Below are 22,330 nucleotides of genomic sequence, written 5' to 3' on the forward strand. Positions count from 1 at the left end.
CGGATTGCGGAACCTTTTGTCTCCTTCCTCTTAGTAGTGCCTGAAATGTAATACTAGCCTCTTTGTGTACAAGAATTGAGACACCGTCTGGTACTTGGAGAGAGGTAATCCCAATGTACCAGGTTTTCCACTTGAAGGTTATCCTGACTATACCATGTCAGCCTGAGGAGTAATCACTCCAGATGATAAAAAGACTCCAATCTTTTCATCCCATTTTTCTCTGTGAATCATGCTAACCTTTACTACAAGTGGCAAACCCGCTGTATCTCAATCTCGTGGTACTGCTCATGATTCAGGAATACTGATTTTGCCAATTTGGACTTATACAGAGCTTCATTGAGCAATTTGACTTGCATATTCTGGGCAGTCTGCCTCAGTTAACTGACATCCAGGGGCAGGACAAGATCATCCATCTAAGTGATGGTCTCTCCATGAGCTGTGCACCTTTGTGGTTCTTTGCTAAAGTACCGCGTGCCAGAGGCAGAGCCTGAACTGATACAAAGCACGTGAGCCAAATGACTTGTCAGATTTTAAATATCACGATTCCTGTGTTGTAGAGAACCTTGTGATTGCATTATTGCAGTTAAGAAAAAGCCCCCAAAACAGTTTGCAGAAGGCTTCTGGCTTCTAAGGAAAGCTTAATCGTGTTCATTTCTAAGTATGAAATGCTAAATGTGCTCTATTTGTATAGTTCTTATTATTTTTTCTTTATTATCAGTATAGAGCAGGGGGTTTCAGTGGTAAGCAGAATGCTTTAAAGGAAGAGAGCATCATAATTGCAATTTCACAAGGGACCGTCCTAGTGCCTTCACCAGAAACTGAATATTAAAAGGGATTTTTTTAATGAAGAACTTCACAAAGAAAATAAGTTTTTTATCCTTAGGTGAGTTCGTTACTCTGGAAGTTGCTGTTGTTACGAATGTATTGTTATTAATTCTGACTGGATTAAGCATTAATAACAACTAGGATAAGATGTGTCCCCCAAATCGTATTTATTTCTGTATCTGAGCAGATGCTCTGGCTTAAAGGCTTGGCTTGCTAATGCCATCTTTGTCTTTATAAATTACAGGGAGTTAAAGGTGGAGCCTGCTGCTACCTGAGTTTGTTTCCTTGATCCAGTGGCTGTGGTGTTAAATACTCCAGAAAGCCCGAACTGTTGTGACAGGCACTGTAAAGCAGGCTGGGTATGTAGGGAGCCCTTCCGCTGTCTGAGGAAACTAACATGAACAAAGCAAAGACAGTATTTATTTAAAAAAGTAAATCATATCCTGATTGCTATGAAGTGAGCTGGCATCTTCTGTAGTGCATCTGTATCGATGGGGACTCTGGATGCCTATACAGGATAGGAAGGAGCAGTCTAATGACTAAGTAATGCCTGGCAGTAGTCGAGATGATGACGGTTCCCTGTGAGATGCATGTTGACACTCAATTAAGTTCATGAGTGATCACATTGATACCCACCACTGCAGTCCTTGGCAGCTGGCTGAGACACAAAGGTTAACTTGCCAAATATTAATTAGTCTCTAAGGGTGAAACATGTTCTCTTCACATAAAAGTAAATGAGCTTTGTGGCGGCTGGGGAAAATGTGTAGCTGGACAGTTCTACCTGTGAAGCTTATTGTGTTTTGGACATCAAAACCATGAATGGGTTTAAAAAACTCCCATGCCAACTTATAGAAAAGTGTCCGGTGAGATTTATTGAAGCACAGTGATACAAATGTCTTTGTCATACCAAGCCCAAGATTTCTGTTTCCTGAAAGTTAGGAGGCTTTGTCAGGGAAAAAGCTATTTTCTAGTGGTCTTGCCTCTTACTCACCTTTTGTAAAACATTCTCTACAGACTAATACTGCAGACAGACCCCATCTGCCCATTTTTATTTTTAACACACTTAGGTATAGACCTAAACTTCTAAGCAGTGAAGCAACTGCACTTGACATTCTGCTCATACAGCTTGCTTGAAGTCCCGTACAGGTTTTTACGTCACACACTTTATTTACATTATTTATATTTATTCTAACATTATAATTCTTGCTTATTCTATTGTTATAGAAAACAACATTGTTTAGACAAAGGAATTTTTACTCTGACTTTTGAACAATTTCAAAAGCAAGAGTAGTTCTGCTTTGGATATCCCAGTGATACAGCTGCTTCGTATTTGATTATACGCAGGCTGTCCAAAATGTTATTCAGACAATGTATTATTCACAACAGTAACAAGTAAAATATTGGTCTCTTATCCTCTATTCTGTATTAGTATGTTTTTCCTGTGTACCACGATCAATGAATTACAGACACAGGGCATCCTGGTCAGTGACATTACGTCAGATATGTCAAAGCTACACTTGCGATGTTGTTTCTTTGAAGACTTGCCTAGCTAGCTGCTGGGATAGATTTTGTTGTAACATTGGTTTTGTCACAGTTTGTGTTTTGAACGTTGATGTTGGGGTCATTCATGCCTGAGACAGTGGAGATCTGGTTGGCTTTGCCGAGGTTCTTGATGATATTGATGTTGTATTTGGCAGTTTCCACAAAGCTGTTTTCTAGTAACCAACCATCTGACTCGCCCTCCAAATCTCCTAGCAGGAGGACATTCTTCATTGCTGTTTGTAGGTACCGGACACCAATAAGGACAGAGAGCTGTAAGAAACAGTTAATAGTTAAACAAGAGTTTAAATTACACCGTCAATCCTACCACTAAGTCAGCTGACTTGTGTATTTACAGGCTTAATAAATAATACTGAATAAAGCAGACAAATTCCTTACCCCAGCAGTATATCAAACCACTCTCCCAATTAACTGCATTTTTGTAGAAAGAAAAATACCAGGGAGAGAGTGATTGATTCTTCTCTCCATTAATCAGGTATCATTCCCACTTGGATGTTATTGGCACATCAATACCCAGAATTACTCAGGAACACTGCAGCCTCAGAGACTATAACTAATTGCTGTAGAATGGACGATCAATTAATGGAACTATCAGTCACCATGGGGAAAAAAAAGAATAGATTGTAGTGTGTTAATTTCAGTGGATTTCTTTTTTTCCACTGACCTTGATTAAATCAGTATTTCCTCCAAGGAGTCCATTCATGTGGAAGCCAGATGTGTTCTACATGCCAATGCACTGAAATTAAGAAGGATTGCCTATAGCAGAGGCTCAAATATAAGTATAGGAAAAAGCCCCACTTCCATAGTTCTCCGGAAATTGAGATCATGGTGCCCGTGTGTCAATGTTTAAGGGAGTGAGGAGAGCCAGCCCCCAGCTTTCTCAAGGTGCTGCCAAAGGCCTGTTGTTTCTGGCACCACAACCACATCCAGCACTGCTGAAGGACTGTTGGGAACTATTTTAATTACAGTGCTAATATTCATGCAATACAGCAATAATCAGAAAATGAAAACTTGCTAAAAAGGGAAGAAACCCATATTTTAGCCTATGCTATCGTGGAGTCCTTTACCTGTGGATGACAACATTCAGTTTACAGCCAGAGTGCATCTTCACAGGTGTATGTGCTTGCCTGTGAATGCTTATTTTGATTGTATAATAAGCAGTCTAATCTACATCTAAAAAGGTATGCCATATTCGCAAGTACTGGCCATGTGATGAAGCTATGGAATGCAAAAAGGAGGCTTTGAGATAGTAGTACCTATGCTGAATTTTTCCTATGAAGTTAATGTATTTGGCTGAAGACCTGTTCATGTTTTTTATATTCTTTTTAAAACTGACTTAAAACAGTCTTCAGACCTCATTTCCGTGCAGTTGTCACTGCATGCATCATCCTGTAATTGATCCAATAAAGGCTTCAGGGAAGGGAATATGCCATAGTCTACTAAAAAAGCTCTGCAAACATGCAGGATTATATACACCATTTCTAATAGTTCTTATCTTCCGTGAGATTTGCTTCTGTGCTGGGAAGTTGTCTTCACTGAAGGAAATCCTGCAACATTGTTGAAGTGCATTTGGATTTTCTATTGGATACTGAGGCACTCTTCATATGTTACACTCTAGTTATTTGTAGTTATTATGTAGTTAAGAGAGTAGGAAGACTCTGATTAATCTGAGGAGTGTTTTTATGAGGCTTACCTCAAACAACCAAATAAGTAGTGCTGTAATACCAATGGATCTCATAATGACCATGTAGTACTCCAGCAGGGCCTCTCTGCACCCCGTCACCCAGATATTGAGCTCCTCTGTCAGAAAGTCGTAGTTGTAGTGAGCGCTGTTGTTAGTCAGCTGGTACTGGATACAGGGCCGTGGGGAGCTTGGGTTGCAGCAGCTGAAGGGTACTCCATCCACCAAGAACTTCCCATCAACGTTGCTCTTCAGGCGGCTGCAGCGGGACAGAAAGTTTGGGCATTACAAATCTGTTAGCAGCAAACAGTGTCTGTGATCTTTAATAAAGGCTATAATGCAAATATGCTGCAATGTAGCCATCTCCAATGTAACAACAGGCAAATGGGAATATCTTTCCAACTGGAAAAGTTGTTTACTGCAGGAAAACTGTATTTTTCCTTTCCTGTGTTTCTGAAATGTGGTATCAGCACAGTATTTCACATGGTTCTCAGTACTGTGCATGCAAGATATGTGTTCAGCTTTCATGGGGGGGTGGGGGTGGTGGTGTCACCTTTTTGGGTATATTTGTGCTGAAAATACTCAAGACAATTTCTGAACTTGTTTATCTTGGTAGAACTCTAGTGGAAGTTTTGGCCCCAGAAATCCTGTTTCACCACTTCTGGATTGATTTTTTCAGCACGAGCATTCCTTAAGAGAGAACCTAACACAAGAACAACTTTACATGCCACAGGAATGGCTGGAAATTGTCCACTGGCATTTATTTCATCATTGTAGCCACACGCAATGGCTGGTTCAACACCTGTCCTGAGAGTCACAAGGGAGTTTCTACTTCTTACAACTATGCTTTCTGTAACTTTTGAAACTGTTCATGTTTATTGCTAGAAATGATTCCTTCCCCTTCCCTACAAGATCAGGAGAGAAACAAGTGGGAAAGAAGAAAGATAAAGAAATTGGAGAGAGAACAAAAGAATCATATGCTGGAAAGAGAACTGAGTCTCAGATTAATCAAGAGTTTCTGGAACAGTTAAATGAATCCTTGACATCCACTTTCCTTGTATTATCTGCTCTTATGCTAGTGGGCCCTTGTGAGGACTTCTATTCTCAGAAGGCTCTTCAGAGAAATAGATTTTCCATATCATGGAGAGTATCTAATATGTTGAGAGATGCTCTCACACTTTGGGGAAGTAGCCTTTAAGCATGTATCTATTATCATGCTCATCACAGATGTCTTATTTCCTGAGGTAGCCCCACAGGTGAGAATCTGTTTTAATGAACACCATGCACTTTAGCCTTTGTTAGGGAGCCAGAATACATGAAAGAACTTTCTCTGAGAGATCCAGCTTTCAGCACTTGCTAATAGTAGAACTTTTAAGATTTTCCAAAACTTTTCCTCATTTATCAACATTCACAGATCATATTTCCTGCTCCACTGCAGATGATCTAAATTAAATGGGAAGAAGTCTTCTCAAGAAGCTCGTCAGGTGAACAGAAAGCAGAAACACTGTGGTTCAGTGCTCTTCCAGCATTTTGAGACTAAATGTATCCTTCATGAAACATAAGGTGCTAGGAAGTTCAGCAGCTGTGGCTGGGCTGGGGTAGCAGAATAACTGCCTTCATTTTATTGCTGTGGGCCTGCTAAATACAACCTCCAGCCTTTGTTTTTCCCTTTCTCTTTTTTTGGGGGGTGGTGTGTTTTGTTTAACATTGTGTCAAAAATACCTTCCTGAAAGATCTTTCTAAGTCAGGAAATTCATCTTTGATTTTTCCCACCTAGGAGTGGCTTAGGTGAACTCTTCTCCATCTTAAAGTGTAGGTCTTCACTTTGTGGCCATCATATTCCTGGTAATGGCAACAGAATGAAACCAACGCAAAAGAACTGAAATAATGCATTGAAACCGGACTGAAGTGTGCAAGTTGTGTAAGAGGCAGAGGAAAAACCACTCACTGGGAGGGAAGCAAGAATGGGAGCCAAAGAGGTACAAACAGGAATGCTCAAATGTGAGAGGAGAAAAGAAACCTCACAGAGGCAGGAGAGGATGGCCGGTACACTGTGAAAGGGAAGCTTTTCCCTGGGCCAGCAGAACGCCCTGCATATTTCAGTGACATGATCCACATACCGCACGGCATCTGAAGTGGTTAAAATGTGATCTCTTACACCGGCTTTTAAGCTTTTCTTTGATCCCAATCACCAATTATTTTTTTTTGCTTCCTGTCACATGTTACAAGGAGGAATCTTCTTCCTACTGATAACATTTGCAGTTTCCAGACTTGAGTGATGTCTCCCTGCCATTATGTTTCCTCTTGCTAGTGGCAATTAAGGGATGACATATCTTGGTACTGTTAGAAGGGAAGACCTCAGTACCAGAGCTGAGAGAGGAAGACACTCACTGCTATTTGTTGTTGCAATGCAAATTCATTACAGTACTGCAAAGCAAAACTTGCTTTTGAGACTCTGAAAAGGTGATTTTTACCCAACCAGTGATAGGACTATACTGCTGTAGCCTGCCTCATCCTCCTGCTCCCCACTGACTCCCCATTTCTTGTCACATCGTGGTGTTGACTATGGAGATGCAGAAGAGAGGGGAGGGAAGAGGATTATGAAGGAAGGTGAAAAGTTCAGTTCTGTAAGGTCACATGCCAACTGGCAGCATGTCAGCTCTCATGCTTTGGCTCTTAATCTACCAAGTACTAACTGACGTACAGTGCAAGATAAAACCAAGGAAAATGTTTGGTTCCTTCTCCATCCTTTCTGAACCAGCTGGACTCTGCTTCCAATGATTTCCTATCAAATGATCCACTATTAAATTTTTTGGAAGTTGCTGTATAATTTGGTTACACAGCACCAGCTTGCATTCCTGCATTAAGACGTTCCATCTCAATCAAGATGGGGTTAACCCAATTCACATGCAGTAAAAGAAATTCTGCAGTGCAGTTACTTCTCTCACACATTTCATTGGCATCTTCTCCCTACATGGAACAAAAATTAACCTAACAGTGTATTTTCTAAGTAAGGGCATAGCACAGGTGAACCTGCAGAGGAAAACAGAGCTTGGCTAAGACCCTAGGTAAAACATTACTGTTTTGGCTTGTCTCAAAAATAGAAGGCTGTATATTTTACTTCTCACAATAAGATACTATTCTTAAGTTCCTGTGGACCATCTTTGTTGTCATGTTGCTTTTCAGTGTAGGACCAGGATTTAAATCACCTCTTAGGTCTGTCTGCTTTGTGTCACTGCTGCTTTCCAACTTTTCTCTCAAGAACACTTGTTCTACAGCTTGCTTTATTTCCATGGCCAACTGCCTTACTCATGTTGATGCCCTCTTAGCTATATTCTCCTAGGCCCTGTCCTCCGAGATGTTTGCAGCTCTGTATATATGCTTTGCTTTGATGGTAGTTTCCAGTTGCAAATGCTGTGAAGGTGAGATCTTTGGCCTCTCTTCCTTTGGCTTTACTGACACCAACAAAACAGGATACTTGACAAATGCCAGTCAAGCTTTTTGTGTTTGTCTTTCCCAAGAACATACGTAGCTACTACACTGTCATCAGTGAACACTTATTTTCAGCTTTAGAAAAATGATTATATACTGGATTGTCTAGTATTTACAAATATTGTTAAGTTTTCTATTTATTGTAAGAATAACCAGACTCTTCTTTTTGGCCATATAATTTCACAATTGCTACATCATGTGAAAAACCACTCCCTTCCTGCCCGAAAAATGCAAGGGTTTTTCTCCTCCTTTTTTATGCCATGTACCTGTTGTTGGCAGTTTCTCATGTGTGAACATATGGAACTGAAACTAGATTTGCAGCCTAGTATCTTGAAGGAGGAGGATCTTTCAGTGTTTAGGATTGACTGTGCAATGTACTGATGGTAGAACTTTTTTCTTTCCAGTATCAGCTCACTATAATGGAAATTTTGAGGTAGCTAATCCACCACATTAAAAAAGGAAAGATAAATCCTTGCTTTGCTTAGCATCCCTTTTGCTAAAAAGTCAGCAAAAGGCAAGTTCTGATTGTGCACGTAGGTAGCATATATTGTGAGCAACGTGGTCATTCTTTCTGATTAAGAGACAAAGGTCCAGTCAAAACTACTATCTGCCTTCTTGAATGAGGTTTTTTGCCTAGATTTCTTTCGTTATGACTAGTAAATACTTACTCCAGAACTTCCTTGGAAGCCATATTCAGGTAACGATGAGATACCCACTGAATTTCAAACCAGTCTCTAAAGCCATTGTTTCCACAGCACTGGAAACCAATTTGTAACATATCCACTGTTTTCTTTAAGAAACATCGTCCAGGTATGTCTGTGTCCTTATAGAACTTAATAGCATCCCTCAGTCCCAGATAGAGAGACTCTTCCAGCTCGTTCCTCATGGTATAGCACATGAGAGCACCCACCAGGATGCAGAAGGTAAAACAGAAGGTGCACACGATGTATGGGAGCATAACTAGTTTCCATCGAGAGAACTTGTTGGTATCTGAGCAGTCATAGCAGATTTTGCCACCCAGGAAGTTGATGATACATGCTATGACCCCTACGGAGATCAGCATGTTGGGGACAGAGTTAACATCCCCTTTTGCCATCACTTCGTTGCGCTTCTTGATCTCTATTTTCAGAAAGAGGCCAAGACTGAAGAGAATGATCCCGCTCACTACAGAAACCCAGTTGAGGATCCATAAGATCTGAGCCAATTTGTCCCTCTTAGTTTTGGTGAATTTTACTTTGAGGACAGCCATAGTCGGATCAGAGTTAGGAAATAAAGCGTAGGTCAAGGAAAGCTTGTAAGCTGATTAGAAACATCTATCCAAGGCATGCAGCAGAAATCTGAAGGGGAGAGAGAGAGAGAGATTACTGTCTGTTTGACCAGGTATTTATCGAGGCTACAGGAAACTTCCTGTACAGCCTCACACACTCTGAGCCCTGCCAAGGGAGTCCGCCAGGGACATTTATAGCTTGAATTTCAGCTGTAACAGTTGTTTTTCTTCCTAGTAGCTGATGCAGTGCTGTTTCCTTTAATAACTTTCCCATGTGATCTGCAGATTCTTATTTTTCTCTTCAAAGTCACAATGATGGGCATAAAATACATTCAGAGAGGAACCCCCCTGAGTTTCAAATCAGTATTTCAGTTTCACAGCTGAAGGAGGACTTCGGTGTTCCAAGGTCTATCTTGTTTTCCCTAGCTATTAGTGGATCTAAGGAAAGATACCATCTTCCCCAGCACTTTTAACCTTGCTTCTCTGCAGCACTACTAATGTTGTGTAACTTCTCCTTTGCATCTCTCCAGTTGCATCACAATCACAGGCAGAAAGCAGCTAATAGCATCCAAGATCTAAAACCCATTGGAGCTGGAGACAATGTGTTTCAGTGTATGCGATGTGCATGTAGAACTATGCTGCAGTACCTCAGGATCAAGCAATGATCTTTTTACCTGTCTTCAATGCTTCTGATGCTTTGCGATTGCCTTTCCTCATTTATATGTTTATAGAGTCATCTAATTCCACTAATACAATGGCATTTATTGACTGTAAAACATAATCCTGTAAATTTGGGGAAATACAGAAGTATAAGCAGCATTATTCTTGTATAATATTTTTTAAGCTAGGGGATGCTACTACTTCACTCTGAATAAAACTGGTATTGGCTAAACCAGCATGAAAACCGTCAGCAGACTAGCTGTACAGAAGTAGGGCTACACCTACCCACTAAAGGATCCACAGCTGCAACAAAGTTTAACCTGGGGTAATCAGATTGTTGTAGACTACAATTTAAAAAGGTAATGGCATCCCAGCATCTTCATCTGTGCATGTTGGCAGGAGTCAGTTCTGTTTTAGAGGTGAGGAACAGGTTGTTCCATTCATATCAGGATATGGTTAGACATCTTCATGCATTTCAATATAAAAACATTTTAATGCCTGAGAGATCTACTTAATTTTTATTGATTTATTTTCTCCTGCTCTTATAGAGGAAACTACTTCCCCTCAAAACTATTAATTTTTATATATTTTGTACAATACAGGGAAAAGTGTGAAAAATGCACAGTATTTTTCTTATTTCCAAAGGTGTTGAGGCCAGCAGTTCTCTGACTTTAAAAACAGGGTGCTGGTTTTAATGATTGTTAAAGCTGATTATCCATTGTGGCTGAATATTGATTCTGATCATACTGTTATAAGCATATCAGTTGTAATTATGAAATACTGATTACTGATAGACACCTCTGTACAAACAAGCTCAGACAACAGTCATTCATAAAATGACAACAGTTTGCTCACACTGATCTTCTACAATATTCTTCAGACCTCATTCAGAAAGATCATGCTCTGCTGGCACAGAATTAAGCCTCCATATGCATTCAGCTGACAGCCTAAGCCTGGAAACAGTATCTTTGATGGCTTCACCAGCTAAGCAGTTCATGACTTGAACTTAAATAGCTGTAGATGGCTGCTGCAAATAGGTTTATTTGCCCGATACTCAGGTTTCAGAGCTCACAATAGAGAGAATCTGTTGTGAAACCCCTAGCTGCTGATACGCAACTCATGTTCAATGGCCAGTGTATATGAATACATCACTCCCTGTTCACTACTATGAAAAACACTTGTGTATTTACACAATGCCTCTGAAATGTTAGGCACATGTATAATTACAGTGTCACTGAGAACACCCTGCTTGCCAAACATTGCTTTAATGTTTGAATAAAAGTTGTAAACAGTTGTACCTTTATTTAAAAATCTATCACTCAAGAAGCATTGTTGATTTTGGATGACTTTGTCATATTCGATCCATAAAGAAACTTGAAGCTGAATTCCATAAGCAGGGGTACATTCCATCTCATACAGCTATTCTGACAGAGCTCCCTCACCCATTTTTAGATGCCTGAAGTTAAAATAATGAAAAGTTTCTGTGCAAAAGCAACTCTCCTCATAAGTAAGTCCTTGTCTCCAGTAATTCTCATCTGGTATTTCCAGCTTCCTTAGTGCAATTTCAATATTGTTGTAGGACCAAATTTCATGGAATATTCACATGCATCTAACAGAGGTACTACAGTCCTCTAGTGCAATAAGACCTGCTCTTTCATATGAGCTGTACTGCCAGCGGAGAAGGGGGGAAATGACTGGTTGTTGTAGTGCAGTGATCACATGATGACTGACCCTGTCTGTCACAGATACACCTGGGATTGCACAAAGATACACTGTGCTTCTCATGAAACTTTGAGTGCATCGAGTTTGGGACAGAAGAACAACTTACCTACTCTGTTCCTGCATTCCCAGCTTCTGTGTGGATACTTCTCTTTGAATCATTTTTTCCTATTATTTACTGAATTTATTTTAGATAACGAGATGACTCTCTTCCCATCGTGATGAGTTTTGTACATTATTCTTTCCCTAACTCTTCAATGAAGTATTGAACATATTTATTAGCATAAGATGTATTGGAATTCACTTTTTTTTGTTATCATAACGAAGACATTTCTTCCAGCTGAAAGAAACTGAGGTGCAGTTATGAGTTAGAACTGTTATTGTCTTGTTCTGCAATATGCATCTGTTCTTCTCCAAGTTACATCTGGCAGTGGGCTACTGTAAAACCACCAATGCTCCCAGTAGTTCAATGGAACTAACACCTTTATCGAAGTTCTTTGAAACACACCATGCCATTGCACATGAGGCACTCCAGAGGTATGAAGCACATACACACAGACATTTTTATCCCAGCTATGGGAGAACAAGTGAATTTATTCTATAAAGGGAGAAATACTTCTTTCAACAGAGGAACCCAAATAAATGTGGACATCCCTCCCATATTATCAGTACTGTTCTCAAGTTTTCCTTGTCTAACTCACTTCAAAGACAGCTTCCATCAGCATATGGCAAGTAGCTTTTTGCTTCCAAGATGCCACATACCTATTCCTTTGGTCTCAATTTCCCCCAACTATATAGAACAAGACACAGCACAGCTATTCAGTTTTACATAACACTTACTTATTAGATGCAAATTTTCCACAGAAATTTGGTTTGCAATTCTATCATAAAGAAACCCATCTTATCTTACCAATTTCACTAAAATCCACCAGTTTTGCTAAACACACATTCCTATGTGTAAAAGAAACCACTAACCTGCTTCAGAGGATTGAACGGGATCTTGAAACTGGCAACTTGCTGAGTACAGTGGAGAAAATACCTGGATCAGGCATCCTGAGGAAGACCAAAGTACTGATTTCCTGATATCTGTGTAGTTCTTCTGTCCCAGCAGAGATGAAGAAAGAGACTTCAGCTCTCCTGCCCGTGCTAATCTCTCATCTCTAATCGTAGCTAAGAGATTTATTTCAAGGTTCTTATGCCACCAGGTTAAGTCCTGCAAAACAGGCCAATTAGCTGAGCGTGAGCTGAGATCTCACCAACAAAATGCATTTATAGTAACTTATTTTACCTTCTTGCACCCCAGAAGTTTTGGCTAGCAAGCAACAGACTGTTCTTCAGTACCTGCTAATGCCTTCATTAGTTCTTAACTTGCTCTTAACAATAAGTGTGGGTTCAAGAGAGAGAAGAACGAAACTTTGTGCTTCTGTCTGAAGAGAAAAATCTGTCTTGGCAATCATCGTTTACACTTGCTATTATGTGCCTTGCCCATCATTCCATATTTTTTGGATGGAATTGTCTGTTCTCTGTACTGATTCTGACTCTGTCCAAGAAAGGAATTCAAGTTACCGACAGCAATTGGATCATCCTGTACTACTCACAGTAGATTCTAGTTTGGGAAGCTTTCCAGGTTCAAGAATAATCTAGTAGAAACCTCTGTCCTAGGCTCTTAAAAGCTTTATCTCAAGCCAGAACCAAAAGCATCTTGTCCCCTGGCATTTCTGAGCCCAGCCTGTACTAATATGTGGGATGCACATTGCTGGGTTGAACTGACAATAGTAATAGCAACAAGCTGAGTGTGCAGCAATTCTCGATCAAGTTAGTGGTGATCTTGGTACCAGAACTGAATCACTCAGCAGGACCAGGGTTTGTCTATAGGGTTCATAATGCATCAGAGTTCAGTGAGCACGACTGACTGCGAGGGACTCTGTACCAGGGATAGCAGTGAATGTGAATTTTCTCAGCTAAATAGTCCTCTCCCAGATAATGATGAGCAATAAACCTGTACCACGATATTATTGTGATTCTAACTCTGTATTCTGGGAATATGCCTCCCCACCCTGTTTAAAGTCTCATGCTTCTGCAAATACAGACACCCCTCTGCATGCATCAGTATTACCACACTTGGGAAAGGTAAAAGATAAGTTATCACTGCAATTCAGTCTGTCAAAGTCTTGGATAAAGCAGAGGCTGGAATATCTAACTCCAATATCCTAAGAATTAAAAACAAACAGGACTTGTTCACTTGCCAGAAGTCATTCCATGCATTACTGCATGGAAAAGGAAGGATCATAACTGCCAGTGTCACTCTGTACCTCCGCGGGGTGAAAAACCCCAAGGACGTGTCCCAGCAGGATAATCATACAGTGAAACACTCTCCCTTTTCATTTTTTCTGATAGAATCAAACTCATAACTAATGGTTATGCTGAAAGCTCCATCCAACAATGCATTGCCTAATACCCTATGGCAAACTTTCACAGAGCTGCTTCCTTGATGTGTGGCACATCCCTGGAACCATGCAGGCTCCATGTGCCCTTTGTGGGTGTCCTGGGTTCAGCAGTAGCAGTCATTTTTCTCCTTCTTGGTAGCTGGTGCAGTGCTGCGTTTTGACTTTTGGCCTGCTGTTTCGGTTTGGCCAAGGACTTTGTGAGCCTAATGCTCTGCCAGGGAGGAGAGGAAGCCGTGAGGAAGCAGAGACAGGACACCTGACCCAAACTGACCAAAGAGGTATTCCATACCACAGCACGTCATGCCCAGGATGTAACTAGGAGTTACCCAGAAGGGCTGAGACTGCAGGGTTGGAGGAGATATCGGTCAGAGCTTGGTTGGGCTGGGGGGGTGAGTTATCGGTCGGCTGGTGGTGAGGTGTTGTATTCTCTTCCCTTGTTATTTCCTTTATCATTGTTATTATTGGTGGTATCAGTAGTGATTTGTGTTATACCTTAGTTACTGAACTGTTCTTATCTCAACCTGTGGGAGTTGCATTCTTTTCGATTCTCCTCTCCGTCCCTCTTGGAGTAGGGGGAGGGAAAGAAGGGGGGGAGTGAGTGAACGAGTTGACTGACTGTGTTTAAACCACCACATTGGGCAACTTCAGTTCACAAAAATATAATTTACCGTATCTTAATCTTTTAAAAAGAAATACCCAAGGTAGGGCTTCCAGCTTTCTATCTTGCTTATGTGCTGATGAACAGCACATCCAGGAAACCAAATCAAAAGCATATGGGATACATCTGGGACCTGTTGGACCTACTGCATATGGACCACACAAACACTTGCATAGGATCAAAGATACCTCAACCACAGTGAATTAGTCCTGTGCACATGAATCATTCATACTTTGGATGTGCTGTACTTGCGCAGACCACAAGGAATAGTAGATCTGTTCAAATGTGTACATTTGTGTGCAGATCAACTCTGAGCATATTCAACAAGTGAAATATATTCCTTGTGGGCAGCACAAGTACACAAATGCACACATTTGCCTGAGATTTTTGAGCTATTGCTCTGGCTGGAATGGGATATATTAGAAATCCTGGATAAATGTCTGAAATCCTTTTCTATTCCCGGAAAAAGTTCTTGTGTCAAAACCCACACATCTGTGGAACTCCAGACATATGTTACCCCTGAGTATTAGAAAATGTTATTGCCTCAGATACCTACTAGTAGAAAAATGCACCTTCCCTGTTGATGCTTTGCAATATAAACCTAGTATTTGCATGCATGACAGCAAGCAAGCAGAAGATGGCAGTGCTGCTGTATGTAGTTCTTTTCCTACAGTGCAAAGCAAGAAGCTTTATTTTATGTTAGAGAAATCAGAGGTCACTCACACAGCTAGGGCAAGCTCAGGAATGTATCATTGTAGGAAATGACTTAAATCCAACGTTATTGCACTTAGAGGTCAATGCTACCTGTATTTTTTGTTCCATGTTGTACTGGGAAATGGTTTCAACTGCAAAGTTAATATTAAAAGTTAAATTGCTCAGAAATTAGTATGGCAATCTATAATTAATCATGATGCACTTTCCTACAAACCCGTTGGGAAGTCTGGGCACCAAGACCACAATGATAGAGTAGCGTTTTGTACCTCAGCCGGAGTGATTATACATGTAGGTCTGCCATCTACCACCCACTTTCCTGCTAATAGTGGAGATCGCTGTGTTGTGGCTTAGGATGTGAAAGAGGTAAATTTAATAAATATTAGGTCAATTACTAATCTGTTTAGTACCGTTTATATACAAGTCCACAAGCAAGGACAGATGTATTCTGAATTAGCCCAATTAAACAGCTAGTTGGGATGATGCATGCTGCAAAATTTAATTTGACACCTATTTTCCAAAAGTTAATGCTTTGTTTTTATATTCCAATGGCTTTCCATTTCATCTTCTGTTTAATGCAAATGATAACTAATGAGAAGAGATTTTGGAGTGATGGACTAAAACTGGAGGCACTAAGTCTGACGCAAGCAGGTAGTAACATGTCAGTGCTTCAGAGTGCTTCTTTAACATGTCAGTGCTTCAGAGGGGGAGTCCATATTCAGGACTTTGGTAAAGTTAGGAATCACATGGTAGATACTGAGAGGTGTAAGTTATTAGGCAAGTAGAAGCAATTGGGTCATTGCAGAATATTAATCTCTGAATTGCATTTTTGAACTTTTAGGAAGGAAGTATAGTGTTATCTAGATGATTACAGTTGTTCTAGTTTGATGAAGACACCTCAGTTAAATCGATCATTTGAAATGCTTATGGAATAGCAGAGTTGGCAGAGGGATTATCAAAACTCAAGAGGTGATGGGGGTGGACAGTAATTTAAAAGAACCCAGTTTGTACATCAGTATGCCACTAAGAACTAAGTAAATTATATGTTTTGCAGCTACAGCTTTACACTGTACTGCCATTGTACCAGAAGACCCTTGTATGATGCAAAATACAGATCCTGTCATGGCAGCTCATTTAATTGCCTGAAGAACACCACAGAATAAACAAATCAGAAAAAGAAGTACTATTAATATTAATTTTTAGATGTTTGAAGGTTATAACAATATGGATGCTGGAGCCAGTCTCAGGCCAAAAGGAGATTATAGCAGGCTTGCATGAAGTGCAGTGCACATGTCCTGCAGTTCTTCAGGGCTCCTGTATATTACGGGAAACACCATGTGGGTACCTGTCAAGCCAGCTCTGATTTCAATCCATAGGAGCTGTACTGTCCACAAGCTCTGAGTCATCCACTCCTGATTCATGGTGAGTCATTACAAATGGAAAACTAAGGCACACAAACAGGATATTTACCTTTAAATCAGACCAGCAGTCTATAGAAAATGAATCTGTATTTTAAGTTGGTTGGTAACCTAAAGCTTCCATCTTGGCTGTAATTTTTTTCTGAAGACTAATCCATTTTTATGACCTATTCATAATTAGACCATGCAGCAATCTTGCTTTTCACATTCATATCATCACAAGCCAGTCATCAGGAAGCTTTTTTGCAAAATGGAATTACACACACATTATGAAGGTTTCCAACAAAATTCCCCTAACATCATGAGGTAAAATTTCCTTTTTCTGTTCCATATCTCAGACCATCAATACTTGGGTGCACTATACTGCCAACTGACCCTTCCTTCCCTAGCAAAGTAGTCAGATATACACTCTCACATTTCTCCTCGAAGAGACCTCCTATACTAATCAGGAAGTCTCCCTGTTGACACCTTATTATAAACCTGGTGTTGATGCTGGTTTTCATTCTCTAGACACTATTGAACTGAACAATATTACTCAGGACATCTTGTAGGGAATCTGAGATTCTTTTAGAAAGAAGAAAAGTTACCAAAAGAACAAAAAGAGACTCACAAAGTTTCTGAAGCTGTCAAACAGACAAAACCCACCACCTGGACACAGTGCTCTTATTGTTCCTCTGAGAAAGATCCAAGATCTTTGTCTGAAGTCCCTTCAGCAGTGACTTCATGCTTATTGACACTGTGTCTTGAAACGATGTACGAAAAAAAGATGGAAGAAACTCAGTTTTCTTACTGTAGAGAAGACTGATGGTGAGAGGTAAAAATAGTGTTCAAGCAATTTTAAGGTAGCTGGATAGAGGAAGCAAATAAATTCCTTTGATGATAGGTGGACAAATAACAGGTGAAATCTTTCTTTTAGTGAGACCAGTGAAACAGCCCATGAAAAAGCTTGATTTCCATCAACAGTATACTTTTAGAAGAGGTTGACAGGTATCAGCTGGGAATATTATAGGGACAGGTAGTCCTTCCTTTGGAAAAGGGCTGAATTCGATATCTCAAGGTCTTGTGATTTTTCATTTGCTATGAACTGGATACCTGCTTAAATGTCTACAAAACTCTGTAAGTCCTATCCCGTCCTTGGTCAATACTTCTTGTGCTCATTGACTTTTACCTGAAATGTGAACTTATAAAACATGTTTACCTTTTTCCTCTTCAGTGAGAGCACTGCTTCCATCTCCATTTATATACTAAGTTTTAATTGCAATTTTCAACAAATTCTAGAATTTGGTGGATGTTCATTTATTGACTAACTGAACCTCTTGGAAATGAGTACTTATAAAGTCTGTGCCTCTTGCTATCTATCCTGCCCCTTTTTGTCACTTCTCTTTTATAACAGTCATTTGATTTCTGACTCTCCACAAAAAAATCTGGAGCTTTGTCTCCTGTTCTGTGGTTAACTAAGCAGTAACATTAGTCAGAACTTCTGACTCATAAAGAAATAAGTAACCCAAACACCCTGATGTCTAGGCTAAGAAATTCCAATGAATGTATTTGAAACCAAGGAGTCTGTACTTCACAGGATGAATCATCCACTCCCATACACATTCATCTGAAGAAAATAACAGCAGAGTTCAGAAGGTGTCACAGATTGGTCCTCAGGTCACCCTTCTCCATCAGCAGATCTATGCATAGGTACAGGTTTTTAATTTTTGAAGATTCCTTGATGAAACATTAGGTCATTCATTTCAAACAAAAAACACTGATGAAAATTCTCATTTATCCCACTAGGAAGATTTCCAGGAAAGCAAACATTTTTCCATGATTACCTATTATGAAGCCTAAGAAAGCAGAAGTTGAAACACTAGACAGTTGTGTTCCATCTACAAACAATCCTGGAAGTTCTGATCTAGTTCTTCAAACAAGAAAGGAGGCTATTGGGAATTTATATGTGGGTATACTCTCATTCTCTATTCTTTTTAAAATAACAAAAAATAATTAAAGCTAGAACTGTATCCAGTTTTGTCCAGAAACAAGTTTGCTGTCACTTTGGTCTTTAAAGGCTTGTTTCTATATTTTTAAAATTCACACCAGTTCTATTTATTGCCTCAGTAGGTGACTTAATACTTATTATTAAATATTGAAGCTATATTAGACATGTTAGAACATATTTGCAGGACTGGGAATTATTTTTCACACTGCCATTTTTCTCTCCCTCTTCCCTCCCCCCCCCCCCCCGAGCTTTCTGTAACAACTACTTGGTTATAATAAAGTTTGGCCAGGTAAGCCTTTGGAATTTGGAGTAACTTCTAACAGTAACCTCCTGCTCTCTGACTTCAGAGTTCTGATCTGCAGTGCTTTTCTTTTTTCTCCTTGCAGTCTCCAGCCAAGCTAGATATTTTGGGTTGAACTAAGAAAAGACAGTCTGCTTTATTGATTTACTTTGCACAGAGGTGTCCATTTGCAGTGGTATAGAGCTGTTGACTGACTTTGCTAAGTAACTTCATTATCCCTCTATTTGGAAGTAACAGACTAAAGTTTCTGCTGATGCAATCATTCTGACTTCAGAAAAGTTAGACCAGCAAACAGTTGTTTCCAGTACTTGTTCGTCTCCATCCAAAGTGAAATTCACCTCTTGGCAAAATCTGAACTTTTGCTGTGCAAATAATGATTTTCCCCTTCCTGTGATTTTAATAATTTATTTATAAAAGTAACATTTTTGTATAATTTATGATACAAATGTTAACTCTATTTCTGTGTGTTTCTCAGGAATAATAAAAGCAATGTAATATTTTTAAGAAGAAATATTTAGGTATACTGTTTACATGCACAGACAAATATAATGTACATGTAAGAATTCACCTTCCAGAGAATACTCATAGTAGGAAAAGACTCAGAGATCCGTAACAGATTGGGAGTTAGAAGTTGCTCTTCCCCCTTTTTTTTCCACACAAGTAGTAGTAAACTAAAATGACTCGATTAATTCACAGCCACATAAGAGTTGAATGTTTATCTGCACTGGGCTACTGCACTTGAATATGCTTGCAAGAGCTTTCTGACTTTTTAGGAGCACCTAGGATTCTCATTATCATTTCATGCGGATTCAGAGGTGGCTCTTCACTCACATATGTTTGATGTATTGATTCAAAGGCTGCATGATAAACTCCCATACAAAATATAGCTACACCAGAACATACAAAATACTCTGCAGGGTCAGATCAGTTACCCACTTGGCCCTCTAAGTCCATCTCTAACAGTAGCAAGAGTAAATAGTATTTAGAGACACTTTCTATAGTTAATCCCCTTTTTACTCCCTCTACATCCAAACTGTTGTTAATGGGATGTTATGGAATACCAGATAAATACCACACAAAGCCAGATACAGCAACAAAATCCAAGTGATTAAAAGATATGGAAAAGGTTGTAGTTATGCTACAAAAAGAGACACATTTTTACACTGAGATTGCCAGTTAGAACTAAGAATCTAAAACCTGAATAACAGGCACAGGGCAACTTTTTCCAAGCCTAATCAACACTATGTATCAAAGATTAGCTACCTGTACTACTGCAAAAAACCCTAGAGTATCATGGTTCCATATTTACGTACAGATTTAAATATATGGTGTGTGTGTGTTATTCTGAAAGTTTGCATTGACAGAGCAAAGGCTGGTATCTGTTGTATTTACCATCATCTTTGAACCCAAAATAGTAGAACAGAAAGCCTTGAAGAACCTCTTGGTGTATTTCTGGAGCAGTGAATTAGAAAAGATTAGATCTTTTAAGACCTCCTCCACTGAAGTGGAAACAGATTTTCCTTTTGAGAAAATGGAAAGAAGTAAAGAAGTTTTAGTTTATTTCTTCTCTGCTTGATTTTTATTTGGACCATTCAGGTTTTGTCTACATCTGAAAAGTCCATGGTAATTTGAAAACTAACAGATCATTGTAACTTTAACTGATGCTGAAGGGAAAGGCTATCTGGTCTTTAAAAACCTGCAATGTGCCTGCTCACTTACAGTATGCTAAGAAGACTTACTCATGATGTGTTTTCCATGATATTGTGCATGATAGTGTGGTTATGTTACATAATGAATTGCTAACTTGTGAATTCCAAAGTGATGAGAGAAGCTATACCTCTTGGATTAGCAATGCTAAACAGGTAAACAGACAAACCAGATAAACAAGTTTAAGACCTTTCCGTTTTCTTTAATAGTATCAGATAATTTTCCTAAAGAATTGTACAACTCAGGCAATATGTCAGTTATTGGGGGAACAATAAAAGACTCTTCACAGGTATATTCATGAGCTGGCCACTGCACCTCAAACACAGCAGATATTGTTGGCATTACTTGAAATAAGAGGTGGTTAGGGCATTCATATACCCTCAATTACAATTTGGGAGGGAAAGTACTTTCTACTTCACAGTGAATATACAAAAATATTTGTTTTGTAAAAATGGGTATAAGGGGCTGGCCTAGAATAACTGTAGACAAGTTTGGAACAGTAACTCACTCCAGAGGAATAATTTACATCTGAGAAATTTTAAATGCCTATCAACGGTAAGCATAACTCATAAATCCATTTTACAATTAGGTAGTTGTACTAGTAGGAAAAAAAAATAGGGAAAAAAGAAAAAAACAACCCTCCCCACCTACTGCAATCAAGGTTGGTTCATTTCCATTCACAAAATGAGTAATTTTTCGTAATATCGGCTTTCTTATTAACTGCTTTAACTGTTAGGACATTATACACACACACACATTCTCTCTATATAGAGGACTATACACTTAATCACAACTAGGACTGGTGGCCTGCTGCTGGAGGGAGTTCACTCTGTGAATGAAGAAGCATCTGGCTGAAGCTGACACTGAGCAAGTCACAACTGTTTGAGCTGTTAGGTTAGGTTCACAGCTCCCACTGCTGGGTAACTCCTTTGTAAACTACAAGTGCTATGATCTTCCTACTCATAAAGTAGCAGTAGCAGATACTGTTTTCTAACCCTACTCTTTTACTAGAATCTCCTTGTGACAAATAAGGGCTTAAATTATTCACATTATCATCATCTTATCTGCACATGGGGAAGACTGCGCTGTGTTTACTCACTTCATACAAGCTGCTGCGAGCACAGCAAATCTGTGCTTTCCCCTTCCCACAGAATAGCTCTCAGCTCCTAGCTGCCGCTCTGCCAGATGGATCCAGCCCTCTGGGTTGACACCGTGGCCTACACACGCGTCCTGTCGGCTGTTGTGCGATGGCACATGTGCAATGGAGTACCCGCTCCACTGTCTGACACGGCGGGAGAGTCCTGCCTGCAGTGAGGAGTCACCTGCGAGCGCTGAAGCCTTTACTCCGAAGGGCGTACTGGCGAGGGACGCACCAACCCCTCCCTAGTGCCTGGAGCCCGCGGGTGACAGCCCTGCTGTGTCCTTAGGGCAGCGCTTGCCCCCGGGGAACAGAAGGCCTGACGCGATGAGAGCGGCTGGCCTCACTCCGCACGGGAGCCTCCGGCACAGCCCCTCTGCCCTCAACCCTCTCGCCACCGAGGCGGCAGGGCAGCGGCCTGGCCGAGGCAGGCCCAGGGCAGCCCCCTCCAGTTGCAGACAGCTTCACCGACAAGGCCCGGGGATGACTGAGCCCGGCTGCTGAGGTACCGGAGGCGCCTGAGGAGGCCGGTACCGCAGCGAGGACGCAGCTGCCCCCAGCAGGCGCTGGAGCGGCCCAGCCTCGGTCCCCGTCATAGGCCGCTGCCCGCCACCCCTCAGAACCTCGGTAGGAAACGGCCCGTTACAGCCCCAGCCCGTCGGGCCGCTGCCAGCGCGGCCGCAAACTACAGCGAACAGCGCACTCCTCGGCGCGGAGCAGCCTGCCTGCGAGCGGTGCTCAGCGGTGCTCAGCGGCCCT

At 40.5% G+C, this 22,330-nt stretch overlaps 1 protein-coding gene across 2 annotated transcripts; it reads right to left on the reverse strand.

Moving 5' to 3' along the window:
• Positions 1–1,724: 1,724 nt before the first annotated feature.
• Positions 1,725–13,717, reverse strand: LOC134172518 (photoreceptor outer segment membrane glycoprotein 2). Of its 2 annotated transcripts, XM_062635664.1 has the most exons (4): positions 12,180–13,717; positions 8,227–8,895; positions 4,079–4,325; positions 1,725–2,637 (listed from the first exon to the last, which is right to left on the reverse strand). In XM_062635664.1, the coding sequence occupies exons 2-4, from the start codon at positions 8,805–8,807 to the stop codon at positions 2,371–2,373; spliced, it is 1,095 nt and encodes a 364-aa protein (XP_062491648.1). In that variant the 5' UTR covers positions 8,808–8,895; positions 12,180–13,717; the 3' UTR covers positions 1,725–2,370. The 2 variants fall into 2 exon arrangements, with proteins under 2 accessions (XP_062491648.1, XP_062491649.1); XM_062635665.1 differs by lacking the exon at positions 12,180–13,717 and having other exon boundaries at positions 8,227–9,028.
• Between the last annotated feature and the right edge of the window lie 8,613 nt (positions 13,718–22,330).

This window comes from Pezoporus occidentalis, unplaced genomic scaffold, assembly GCF_034315485.1.
Source record: "Pezoporus occidentalis ecotype Australia unplaced genomic scaffold, CSIRO_AGI_Poc_V1 ctg46, whole genome shotgun sequence".
NCBI lineage: Eukaryota > Metazoa > Chordata > Aves > Psittaciformes > Psittacidae > Pezoporus > Pezoporus occidentalis.